Here is a 14,040-nt window from a genome sequence, read left to right as displayed (position 1 = left end):
CGCTTCCCCAGAGCCCTTCCCCACTAGGGAAAGAGAGAGACAGGATGGGAGTATGGATCAACCTGTCAACGCCCATGTTCAGTGGGGAAGCAATTACAGAAGCCAGAGACCTTCAACCTTCTGCATCCCACAGTGATCTTGGGTCCATACTCCCAGAGCGCTAAAGAGTAGGAAAGCTATCAGGGGAGGGACTGGTATACAGAGGTCTGGTGGTGGGAATTGTGCGAAGTTGTACCACCTCTCTTATCCTATGGTTTTGTCAGTTTCCTTTTTATAAATAAAAAAGTAAAAAAAAAAAAATGTATAAAATAAAAAAATAAAAAATATATATAACTAGAAATGTTACTAAAGAAATTGAAAAAAAGAACCTATACTCAATCTAAATTCAGTACTACAAGGGAAAAAATGAAGATCAGAACAGCAATAAGAATGAATAATAGATAAATAAAATAATGGGAAAACAATAGGAAAACCAGAGGGCTCTGAACTCCAACTCCATCAGGACCAGGAGAAAAAAGAGGAAAAAGGGAGGGACATTTGGATATAGTAATAGTGATATTTGTGACTTAGAAAGGAAGAGAATATGGGATCATAGAAAAAAAAGGGCAAATATATACAAGTATAGACAAATAGTTGTAGAAATTAATAGTTAACCTTAAGAGAACTGCTATAGCTTAAAATGAAAGGAATGGAAATACAAAACTCTGGTGGTGGGAAGAGTATGGAGTTGTACCTGTTATAATTTTGTAAATCAATGAAAACAAAAGTTGGTTCTTGAAATGTTAAAATTGATAAACTTTTAGTTACATGTACTAAGGAAATAAATACATACGTATTAAGTTCAGAAATGCAAGTGGTACACTTACTACAAACACTTCAGAAATAAAAGAAGTGAATATTATAAGCAATTATTTGACAACAAATAGGGTAAGTTAGATAGATGCAATGGACAAATTGTTAGAAATGAGAAAACACCAATACTAGATCATGAAGAACTAGAATATCTAAATTAGTCTTTGCCCAGCAAAGGAACTGAATTAGTAATAAGAAATTTTCCAACAAGTAAAAATCCTGGACCTACTGGTTTTGCTGGGAAACTAAACTAAGCACTGAGAAAAGAATCATATCAGGGTGGGAACTGTGTGGAATTGTACTCTTCTTATCCTATGGTCTTGTCAGTGTTTCCATTTTATAAAAAAAAAAAAAAAAAAAAGAATCATGTCAGGTGGTAGATAGCATAATGGTTATAAAAAGACTCTCATGCCTGAGGCTCTAAAGCCCCAGACTCATACCCTCCCGCAAGCCCCCAATAAACCATAACTGATCAAGTTGAAAAAGACAAATCATTTCTTAACTCGTTCTACAAAATTAGCACTACCAGGTTACCAAAAGTCAAAGACACTAAAAGAAAACTATATTCCAAAATCCTTTGTGAATATAAATGCAAAAATCCTCAACAAAATGTTAGCAAAACAAATTCAGGAGTATTTTAAAGTCTTATACATCACAACAACATGGGACTTATTAATGAAATTCAACAAAATAAAATGCAGTAAGTGATAAACATAATAGACCGCATTAATAAGAGAGGAATCACATGTAATCTCCACTGGCATAGAAAAAGCATTTGACAAAACTCAAAATCCTTTCATAAGCAGAATATTTAACAAAGTAGGATTTGAAGCAAATTACATCAACATAATGAAAGTCATATATAAAAAACACACAAGACTGAAGGCTTTCCTCTAATATCAGAAACAACTTTCCTGATCTTAGATTACTTCCACTAGTTTTATTCAACATTGTACTAGAAGTTCTAGCAATCACTCAATGATTAAGATAGTAAACTTTTTAAAGCTTTATTTATTATGAGGAGAGAGAAAGAGAGACAGACACCAGAGCTCTGGTATAGGTGGTACTTAAAACTGGACTTGTGACCTTTGGCATGTAGGTTTTGCGCTATAATATGCTGAGGGATCTCCCCAGGCTCAAGAGAGAAGATAATAAATTTTATGATACATATATTACATTATAATTTGCCTCATTATAAGTACATTTTACTCTAAAAAAAATCTCATAAGCTTCTAAAACAATACAATTTAAAATTACCATGCAAGCCTCCATTAAGGCAGTGTGCATCTCATCTGTCTTGTGCTCTTGATCTGCACCAGCATCAAGCAGAAAACGAACCATATCCAAATGGCCTTAAAAAAAAAAAAAGAACACAAATTTTAAAACTATATTTCTAAAGACCTATCAATTAAATACCTAAGTGTTAAAATGGGGAATATTTTTCTTTCAGAAATCTGAGAGATTTAAGAACCTATTATGCATTCAATAAATAACTCCATGATAGTTAAATAATAAGTTTCTTGTCAAGGCCTATCTGGATTTTAAAGATTGAATTAGTTCAATGCACATAAAGAAATAATATTTTTAATTTAATATGTAAAAACTGTTGAATCAAAACACTAAAATCAAATAGGATCTCGAGTAGACTGTTCTTATCATATTTTTTCAGAAAAACAGCTTCATAATAATAACCATAAACTCACTCTGGTAATAAGCAGGCACAGAAACCTCCATTCAATATAATTTCAACCGTCTTGACAAATTTAATATATAAAAAAGCCTTAATAGCCAATAAGAAAAAGACAAACACTCCAATAGAAAAATGGATGAAGGACATGAAATGGCAATTCAAAAAAGAAATGCAAATGAGTATTAACTGATGAAAATATTAAACCTTCCTACTAAACAAATGCAAATAAAAATGAGACACCATTTTTTACTGTCAAAATGGCAAATATTAAAAAGAATGATAATACCCAGTGTTGGTGAGGGTGTAGGGTGGGGTAAAGGGCACTCTCAAACACTGCTGGTGGGAGTGTAAATTGATTCAACCTTTCTAGAAGGCAATTTGGCAATATGTATCAAAAGCCTTAAAAATGTCCATACCCTTTGACCCAGCAATTCCACTTCCAGGAATTTATCCTAAGGAAATAACCAGAGATTAGGCAAAGATGTCTGCACAAGGATGTTATCACAGTGTTTTTAATAATAGTGAAAAACTGGGAACAATTCAAGTGTCCAACAATAGGCAATTATGGTGTATCCATTTGTTGTATTTGGCAGAGATTGTTATTAATTTTGATTTTCTCATTCTTCCTTACAGTAAACTGATTTTATCTGAATGGAAACATGCCTGGTCAAAGACTACATTTACTAGTCTTCTTTACTGCTATGCGTAACTAATGAAATGCAAGTGGGGGTTATAGAAAATATTTTGAAGAACCTTCTAAAAAAATACTTAGATTACTACATTGGAAGGTCCTCTTTATTTTACCTTTATACTCTTCTCCTATCCTAGAACATGGATTATTGACACCCTAGCTAGCTACCACTTTAGATTATATCTTGAATAAATCTCTAGTGCAAAAAATACACAATAGGATGGGAGAGTAGAAAAACAGAATTCTGGCATCTTCATAACATAATACTGCCATACTAGCCCTAAATAGTTCACACTTGGATTTGGTTCTTGTAAGGGAGAAAAAGTTTCTTCTTGTGTCAATTATTTATTATTCTAAATTACTAATTTAAATTTTATGACATCTGCAGACAAATCAACTAATTGAAATAGTAAAATATGTTATCATTTAAAGTTGCGTGATTAGAGTATTTTGTGATATGGGAAAATGCTCACCAGATACTGCTAAATAAAATAAGCAGACAATAACATAGTATTAGAATATGTTTTATATATTTGTTTTAAATTATAGTAAAATATGATTTACATGGTTTTTAAATCTTTAGATGGTGGCACTAAGTTTCTTTATATTGCTTTTCAGTTTTCTATATCAGGTGTGATTATTATTGAATGTGTATTATTCTTGAAATAAAGTTTGGGACAAAAATCATAAAACAAAAGTTACTAAATAATGGAACCCCTCCAAATCTCTCCTAGGAGTTTTGATTATCTTTATAGCTAACTGAATAAATTTGAATTAAAATAGTAAATAAAATATACTGTGACACTATACTATGAAAATATAGGCTAAAATGATCTTCTCATGTAATCACTAGCTAGATTTTCTATGATAGGGTAAAACATAAGTAGTATAAAAGTAACTTAAAACTCAATTATGAAAAAGATTAAAAATATTCACATATAGAGAGAGTACCTTTGTAGCATGCAAGTGTAAGAGCACTTTCTTTGAATTCGTTAGAATGAGTATTGATGCCTGCCCCATGATCTAGAAGAACTCTTGCAACTTCCACATGACCTGCACTGGCTGCTTCCATTAAAGGGGTATGTCCATTTTCATTATGATCTTCTATATTTGCACCTTCATTAAGTAACACTTTCACAATATCAACAAATCCTCCAGCACAGGCATAAGTCAAAGCAGTGTTTCCTAATAAAGAAGAAACAAATGAAGAAATACAAATTTATGACAAAGAAATACAATTATGATTATGCTACTGCTCTAGTTACATCTCTTTAATTCCCTTACATAAACCACTAGAGTGATCATCAGGTTTATTCTGCTATACTGGTTAGAAGCATCACCTTAATTTCTTTTTATTAATTTAAAGATTTTCTTTTTGTTTCATCTTGGATGGAAGTTGAAGACATCATGTTAAGTCAGGCCAAAAATAGGTCAAATACAACATGATCTCACTTACAGGTGGAACTTAAGAAATAAAGCCAGAAAGGAAAAACACAAAATGAAACTCTTGTTTAGGTTCTTATACAGAACACCTAACAACAGCACACACATTCTTCTCAAGTGAGTATGAAACAGTTTTCACTATAAACCATATTTGAGGTCACAAAACAAATTTTAGTATATATATTCAAGAATACTGAAATTATACTAAGTATATTTTTGGTCACAATGATATAAATTAGAAATCAATTAACTGGAAAACCCACAAATACATGGAAAAAGTAAACAATATTCTCCTGAAAGAAATTAAAGGGGAAGAAAAGTATCCTGACATATGTTCATTTAAAATTTTTTGCTGAAAACAACAAAAATGCTACAGAATTGGATTATTTCCAAGAACTTAAAAGAGTAAATAAAAATATCTTTGATGGCAGAAATGTCATTATGGAATTTTTCAAACAAGTATGTATATAATATTAATGCAAGTCATTTAGCATTTTAATTTAAATTCTTTTGCTGTGGAGGCACAGAGCTAGCTTGCTATGCAAGTGACCCAGGTTCAAGCCCCAGTACTACATGGACGTTTTCAATGGTTCTGAGAGAATCTGTTGCTGAGGTGTCTTTCTCCCATCTGTCTCTCTAGATCTGCCAAGAATCACTTAGATAAATAGAACACCTTTCAAGAGTCATACAAAATTACCAATTTAATAATTAGCACTTAATGAATTTCAAGTCCTGCCTGCCTTTACCTTGGCAGGACCAGACCCAATGATTTCACAGAAATCTATATATCCCACAGATTGGATATTCTCCACCCTGGCACTATAACAGTGAAAAAGCAATTCAGGGGCAGCATGCATGAGACCACGGCACCTCAAAAATAAAATCCTTTGTTATAATCTAATAATAATAACAACAACACATAATCCTCCTCAAAACTGTGATTATGCAAATAAAATATGTAACCTAAGAGGTAAGGAGATAGCTCACTAGGTAGGGCATGCACCTTACCATATATGAGGCCCTGAGTTCAAGCCCCAGCACTGGAATGGGAGCACCACAGCACTGGGGAAAGCTCCATGGATGGTGGAGCTGTGCTGTGGATTCTCTCCCTTTCTGTCTAGAATAGAAAAAAGTAAAAAGAAAAAAAAAAAAAGTCAGGTTGGGAGTTTTGTGGTGTTACATAAGCATAGCCCCAAGACCATATAAATAAGTAAAATCATTTATAAGTTCTGGACTTGCAAGCATGAGTTCCTGTGTTCAAAATCTGAAATAACATGTAACAGTGATGCTCTAGTTCTCTTTCATAAATAAAGAAATCTTAGGGGAAAAAAACTCACTAGGAATTTTCTAGAAAATAAGTGAAATCAGATACAAAATTGTTTATAAAGTATGGCTTCAACTATGTAACTGTATGATGTTTTCGCCGGGCTGGCTTCATGGGAGGGTAACAGACGACCAGGGACTCATGGTTGAGCTGTAGGCAGTATCTCTTTATTCATGCAGGACGCAGCACAATCTAAGCCGAGCTAAGCTAAACTCTACTAAAACGAACAATGTTGTCTTTATATATACTTCCCAAGTAGGGTGTGAACAGGATGTGACATAGAGAGGGTGGAGAGAAAAGTGACTGGTGAAAATCAGAGTGTGACAAGGAGAGGGGGCAGAGCAAAAACATATCATGAAACAGTGGGGATTGAACCAATGCCCTGGAGGGAGGGTGGTGCTCGTTAACAGCAGTTATGTAAATAGAATGAAGTGGTTATGTAAATAGAATAGTGTTAAGCAGGGGGGATTTAAACCAAATGAAACAGAAGGGGTTTTTAAAAGCATACCAACAACTGTATATACTACAATACTGAGAGGAACTAGATTAACATGCTAACAGTTGTGATTTCTATGCCAGAGATTATTAAAAAAAATAACCCTTTATTCTTCCTAGTTCTATGCATGTGTCAATGTTTTAAGTTTGAGAAATACAACTTTTATAAAGACACAAAAAAGGAAGTAAGTCTAGTGACTTACTAATACTGTATCAAAAACAGTTTTTTATAAATGTAAGAAATACTTTACAAGGAGCCATTTTCAAGGATTTCGATAAAATCATGCACCAAGTTGCTCACTTTAAATAAGTGAAGGTACAGAGTTCCACATCCTATTAAATAAAATTTGCATTCTTGTTCTAACATGCATTTCATATAATAAACTGGGAGAAAAGGAAAGCATCAAAGATACACTTTAAAGAGTGGCTATAATGGTTAAAACAGTTAGCAGTAGTAACTGTTATTTGTTATTGCCACAGCACTCAAATACATAATATTTGGTTGAAAAATAGACTTGATTATTTTATCTATTACTTGATATTGTCTCTTTGATTAAACAGTATGCCTACTTGAAAATGAAAGAAGTGGATATAACTCTAATTGGTCAGACTGCTGGCATTAAAATATTATATTCTGATTAAGGGGGGTTGGTGGTGGCGCACCTGGTTGAGCCCATGTTACAATGCACAAGGACCCTGGTTCAAACCCCCAGTCCCCACCTATAGATGGAAAGCTTCAAAAGTGGTGAAGCAGCGCTGCATGTGTCTCTTTCCCTCTCTCCCTCTATCTCTCTCTCTCTTTCCCTATCTCTCGATTTCTGGCTGTCTTTATCCAAGAAAAAAATAATGGTAATAAAAATATTGTATTTTAATCAAAGGAAGTAAAATACTTTCTATCATGTTCAGCAGCCAAGAAGATAATCAAAGCTGTTAAGAATGCAGGACAGGGGGCCAAGCAGTAGTGCACTGGATTAAGTGCATATAGAGCGAAGCACAAGGACGCGAGCAAGGATACTGATTGAGCCCAGCTCCCCACCTGCAGGGGGTTTACTTCAGAAGTGGTGAAGTAGGCCTGCAGGTATCTTTCTCTCCCCATCTCTGTCTTACCATCCCCTCTCAATTTCTGCCCTAACAATGAAAAAAAAAAAAAAAAAAGAAAGACAAAAGGAAGGAAGGTGGGAGGAACGGAAGGAAGGAGAGAGGGAGGGAAGGGAAGGGAAGGGAAGGGAAGGGAAGGGAAGGGAAGGGAAGGGAAGGGAAGGGAAGGGAAGGGAAGGGAAGGGAAGGGAAGGGAAGGGAAGGGAAGGGAAGGGAAGGGAAGGGAAGGGAAGGAAATATGGAGAAATGATGATTGCCGGGAACAGTGGAATCATAGTGCAGGCACTGAGCCCAGTAATAACCCTGGAGGGGAAAAAAAATGCAGGTCTTACACATCTGATTCAATCCCCAGTGGTGCATGTGCTGAAGTTGTGCTCTATTATAGTTTCTTTTTTCCCCTGCTCTCAAAAATGAAACTTTCTCACATGAAATAAATCATTAGAAAAATACTAGATTTGACATTTAAATTAATGTTTTATTCTTTATACCATACATACCATCAAATATCATAAATTTTTATGATTTATTATTTCTTAAAAAACAAAAAAATATTTCCTAAGGAGGGATTATTATAAACAGTCCAATTTACCCTTCTTCCTAGTTCCTTAGCTTGTCAGGTAAGATTAAATGACAACTTCAAAGATGACCTTTAACAATGTTTATCTAAAAGACACTAATAATTATTCAGAATTATTCCTTTCTCTTTCAACAATGTAAAGCTAGAAAGACTTCAATGTTTTCTATGCAGATTCATTTAAAAAGTATCTCTCCTTTACTATTACAGATTTATTCATAACAGTTTACTGCAACAATCTCCAGCTATGATGTAATTCAGCAAGAGATAAAATTTCCCTTGGGGAGTCGGGCTGTAGTGCAGCGGGCTAAGCGCAGGTGGCGCAAAGCACAAGGACCGGCATAAGGATCCCAGTTTGAACCCCGGCTCCCCACCTGCAGGGGAGTCGCTTCACAGGCGGTGAAGCAGGTCTGCAGGTGTCTATCTTTCTCTCCTCCTCTCTGTCTTCCCCTCCCTCTCTCCATTTCTCTCTGTCCTATCCAACAACAACAACAATAATAACTACAACAATAAAACAACAAGGGCAATAAAATGGAATAAATAAATAAAATAAATATTAAAAAAAAAAATCTTTAAAAAAAAAAAAATTTCCCTTAACAGAAGTCCTTGAAAAGTAAAACTCTGAAAAGTTTTTAATGGTTTGCCAGTATATATTTTCTCACATTGATTTGAAGATTTTCATTTGCTAATGGGAGCAGAAAGGGTTGATGAAATGCTAAGCCAGAAGAATGCTAACTTTTACCATGTTCAAGCCCCAACCACCAAGTAAGAGTATCATACATAGCAACAAGGGAATCTTTACGAATGGGGTAGAGTGGGGTGGAGTGGGGTGGAGTGTGTGTTTGTTCCTCCTTCCTCCCCTCCCACTGTAAAACGATCTCTCACTTTCGACTTGAAATTGAAAGGGGAAAAAAAATACATTGAGAGCTGTGGAACTGTGCAGGAACCAGACACAAATGCCAAGAAGTAAGTGAAATTAAAAAGCAAAGGGGGGTGGGAGATGATTGAACAGTTCAATAGTATAGTACTCAAGATTGTTTTAAAGCTTAAAAAGGAACTGTTTCAGAATCAAAATTGTTCATATTTCAATTGTTAAAGTCTCAGACATAAAGCATGTTGATACTAAAGATAAAGGAGTAAGCAAAATTATCTACAATCCCTTATAGTAACCCTTATTCATTTATAAAATTAAGTGGAGGTTGGGGGTATAGCATAATGGTTATGCAAAGAGACTTTCATGCCTGAAGCTCTCAAGTCCCAGGTTCAATCCCCCACACTGCCATAAGGCAGAACCGAGCAGTGCTCTGATAAAAAAGAAGGGTTGGGCGGTAGCGCAGCGGGTTAAGCGCAAGTGGCACAAAGGACCCGCCGTAAGGATCCTGGTTTGAGCCCCCAGCCCCCCACCTGTAGGGGAGTCGCTCCACAGGTGGTGAAGTAGGTCTGCAGGTGTCTATCTTTCTCTCTCCCTCTCTGTCTTCCCCATCTCTCAATTTCTCTCTATCCTATCCTATCCAACAACAACAGCTATAACAACATAACAATAACAACCACAATAATGGCAACAAAATGGGAAAAATAGCCTCCAGGAGCAGTGGATAACCCTGGAGACAAAAAAAAATAAATAAAAAGAAAAGAGTATCTTACTTCTGCCAATAATGACTATCTTGTTGTACCTAAAATATATTGTTCTCTACTGATGTACTGCCATTTAATAAACCTTGAATAAAATAAAAAAAAAAAAAAAAAAGGGAGTCGGATGGTAGCACAGCGGGTTAAGCGCAGGTGGCGCAAGGACCAGCAGAAGGATCCCAGTTGAGCCCCGGCTCCCCACCTGCAGGGGAGTCGCTTCATAAGCGGTGAAGTAAGTCTGCAGGTGTTTCTCTCCCCTTCTTTGTCTTCCCCTCCTCTCTCCATTTCTCTCTGTCCTGTCCAACAACAACAACATCAATAATAACAACAATAATAACTACAACAATAAAAAACAAGGCAAATGAAAGGGAAAATAAATAAATATTTAAAAAAATTTTAATTAAGTGGGGCCAGGAAATAGCTCAGCCTATAGAATGCACACGACTCAGGTTGAGGTCCCTAGGCCCAGCACATGAGGATATCAGGTAAAGAGAAAGCTTCACAAGCAGTGAAACAGTGCTGAAGTATCTTACTCTCTCACTATTTAAAAACAAAAACAAAACAAGAGTCCACTGGGATTTGTGGAATCATGAAGACACAAGATACCAGTCAAAGCCTTGGTTACAAAAAATAAACCCTAAATAAAATTTTAAGTATGAGAGATAGCATAGTGGTGATTCAGAAATACTTTCATGCCTGAAGCACCAAAGGTTTCAAATTTAATCCCAAACACTATGAGAAGCCACAGTTTAGCTCTGGTAAAAATAAATAAATAAATAAATAAAATCACATTAAGAAGGGCTAGTGTGATACTCACCAGGTAGAGTGATTGCCTTGATAAGCATGTGGAACAGATCTGAGCCCGAGCACTATATTGTTGGTGCTGTGGGGTCTCTCCCTCTCTATCTGAATGAAAAGGTAGTCTGGAGTGGTAAAATTATGTCTATGCAAAAGGTGGTAAACATAAATAAACAAACTTACATTTAACATTTATTTAATAGTATGGAACACTAATGCTTCCATTACAAACGTCTTCTAAGCCATAGGATTATAACATTAGTACAGTCAATCTATCTAAGCAATCTCACTATTAAACTATACCTGTATCTCAAGATATAATCAAAAGGGCTGGAGAAATAGCTCACTTAGTGCACTGCTTTGCCATATGCACAACCCAGGTTCTAGTCTGGTCCCCACCACATTGAAGGAAGTTTTGGTGCTGTAATCTTTCATTCACCCTGCTTTCTCTGTCTCTGTCTCTGTCTCTCTGGGGGGGTGGGAGATAGCCAGTTTCTGCTGTCTAAAAATGTAGAATGGGTATCATAAGACTTTCATTTCTTTTCCTGTTTTCCTCCTTTCTTTGCCACCAGAGTTCTCACTGAGGCTTAGTGTCTACAGTATAATTCTACTGCTATAGACAGAAAGGGTTTGAAGGGGAGACGGCAAGTGGGGACCAGAGACTTGAACCAAGGCGGTTGGGAATGGTACATGTGCATTCTACCAGGTGTGACACTGCTAGGCATCCATAAATAGTTATTTTCAAGCTAGAATAAGAATATTGTATTAGTAAATATGTTGAGTACATTTGACATAAAAACCCCTATAGAGTCTCTCTCCTCTCCTCTACCAGATCAACTAGGAATACCAAAGGAGACCACCCAGGACCGAAACAAGACAGGACTAGAATGACCACAGGAACCCAGTAATTCACCCGTGAGTACAAACACGCGTGGCTGGTGACAGAAAGGAGAGAGGAGCGTAAGGAGAGATTAAGTGACTGGTAACAGTCCAGAAGCTTATTAGTTGAGACACCACCTCCAGTCTGCTCCACCAAAAACCCCTATAGAGTAAAAACTCTCAGGTTAATCTATAGAAGTGAAGGAGATTGTGGCCCGGAAGGTGGTACAGTAGATAGATGCTATTTTAAGCATGAGTTCCCAAATTCAATTATCGGCATATGAACCAGAGTGATGTTATGCTTCGCTTCTCTCTCTCTCTCTCTCGTCTTCTCTAACACTAATAACTAAATATTAAAAATAGAGACAAAGGAACTGTATTTAAATATAAGACATTAAACTCATAATTTTGGATACTTATACATACAAACACACATATCACTGTGGCAAAAAAAAAGAAAAAAAAATTCCCTTTTGACCAAACAGAATTTACATATAAAGACACTTTAATATATCAAATTAATGTGCATTTTGCTCAGAGACCCTAAACAGGGTCTAAGTATTTTATGAAGGTTTAAAACTGATTTGTCTAGGAACTGTTTTGTGATTATAATTACATTAACTTTTATTTTCCTCTAACTAATACATCCTTTTCTACATACCTGTTGCAGACTGGGAATTGACATCTGCATCATGAAGTAGTAGTAATTTTACAATATCTAAATAACCTCCACTGGATGCTGCCATTAGGGGTGTTATGTCTCCTTTATTTCCTCGATCTTCAACATTAGCATGCATAGCAAGTAAAACCTTTAAAACACAGAGAAAGAATGTCAGTTCTTACCATTTTCCAATATTACTCTAAAAGAAGGAAAAATTGTAAGAACTGAAGTAATTTGGATAAAATAAAAAAAAAACTACTACTTTTTTGTCAGAGTTGTATATTATTCTAAAGACAACTTTATTATATCATTACTATTTTATTTATTTTTTCATCAAGGCTAGCTTTGAGAAAGTAGAATGGAAAAAGGAGCATGCTTAATTGTATGTATAGGCAATAAAATTAATTATATTTCTGTTTCTAATTTACCTACTGCCAAACAGGAAAAGATCCTGGGCTCTAATTGTGATTGCTTTTATTAGTGATGAAAATAAAACATATTCCCTTCCACAATTTTAATAACTAAAGATTACTTTCTCCTTACTTGTGCTAATTCATAATACCCTGCTGAACAAGCCAAACACAAAAGGCTTTCTCCTTCTTCTGTATGTTCATTTACACTTCTGCCTTCATCAAGCAATTTACGAACAGCATTCACATCCCCATCTGAACATGCTTCTGCCAGACTACGACTAAAGCAAAGAATAAACAGTTAGTACACAAAAACAGTTTATACATTACATGTAATATAGTAAATGCATAGATGCCTAGCTTCTTGTTTGTACTGTTCATATACATCAACCAAGCCAGAAAGGCAGTAAGTGAATATGAAAATAGTCATTTTTATTTTTCAAAATGCTCTAACACTGTTTTAAATTTTTAAAAAAATATTAACTATACAAGATTTTAAACTCTAATATCCTAATTATTCCCACAGACATTCTGGATATAATCCTAAAAGTTTAGCTCTTATTAATAGGGTAATAGTAGAAATTAGAAAATCTAAATAAAATTTATTGCAGGGCAGGGAATAGCATAATAGTTATACAAACAGACTATCGTGCCTGTGATTCCAAAGCCCCATATTCAATTCTCCACACCACCATAAGCCAGAGCTCAGTAGTGCTCTGGTACCAAATAAATAAATAAATAAATAAATAAATAAATAAATTACTGCAAAATTATTACCATAATTGATGAATCAGAAACTTTAATATGCATAGAAATCACTAGTATTTCTTTTTTTCTTTTTTTTGCCTCCAGGGTTATCACTGGAGCTCGGTGCCAGCACTACGAATCCACTACTCCTGGAGGCTATTTTTTCCATTTTGTTGCCCTTGTTGTGGTTGTTATTGTTGTTATAGCTGTTGTTGTTGTTGAATAGGACAGAGGGAAATTGAGAGAGGAGGGGAAGACAGAGAGGAGGACAGACCTGCTTCACCACTTGCAAAATTACCACACCTGCAGGTGGGGAGTTGGAGGCTCGAACCGGGATCCTTATGTGCACTTAATCTGCTGCACTACCACCCAGCCCCCAGTCGTATTTCTTATTGAAAACCAATAGTATTGGTTTGTCAGAAAAGACATGACTTGTTTTTTTCTGTTTTTTTCTTTAATGCAAAAATGCATAACTTTTCTAACAACCTAACAGACTTAAGATAGAATCTGAGATTTTAGGAGTCAGGCAGTAGCCCAGCAGGTTAAGCACACGTGGCACCAAGCACAAGGACTGGAGTACGGATCCAGGTTCGAGCCTCCTCACCTGCAGGGATGTCAATTCACAGGTGGTGAAGCAGGTCTGTAGGTATCTCTCTTTTTCTCCCCCTCTCTGTCTTCCCCTCCTCTCTCCATTTCTCTCTGTCCTATCCAACTACAACAACATCAATAACAACAACAACAATAACTAC

The 14,040-nt window shown here is 35.6% G+C and overlaps 2 protein-coding genes across 7 annotated transcripts in view; one reads left to right on the top strand and one right to left on the bottom strand.

The window, feature by feature from the left end:
- The window catches only part of CD14 (CD14 molecule), a 247,120-nt gene that overhangs the window by 220,425 nt on the left and 12,655 nt on the right, over positions 1-14,040 (top strand). The gene's annotated exons all lie outside the window — the stretch shown is intronic.
- Positions 1-14,040, bottom strand: part of ANKHD1 (ankyrin repeat and KH domain containing 1) — a 132,875-nt gene that overhangs the window by 113,202 nt on the left and 5,633 nt on the right. For all 6 annotated transcript variants that reach the window (XM_060179419.1, XM_060179428.1, XM_060179434.1 and 3 more), the window contains exons 3-6: positions 12,678-12,825; positions 12,135-12,282; positions 4,185-4,418; positions 2,110-2,204 (exon numbers count right to left, since the gene is read on the bottom strand). In XM_060179419.1, coding sequence (XP_060035402.1) covers positions 2,110-2,204; positions 4,185-4,418; positions 12,135-12,282; positions 12,678-12,825 — 625 coding nt within the window. The remainder of the gene's footprint in view (positions 1-2,109; positions 2,205-4,184; positions 4,419-12,134; positions 12,283-12,677; positions 12,826-14,040) is intronic.

This window comes from Erinaceus europaeus, chromosome 2, assembly GCF_950295315.1.
Source record: "Erinaceus europaeus chromosome 2, mEriEur2.1, whole genome shotgun sequence".
Classification (NCBI taxonomy): Eukaryota; Metazoa; Chordata; class Mammalia; order Eulipotyphla; family Erinaceidae; genus Erinaceus; species Erinaceus europaeus.
The sequence above is the reverse complement of the archived record's forward strand: the minus strand, read 5'-3'. Positions and strand labels throughout refer to the sequence as shown.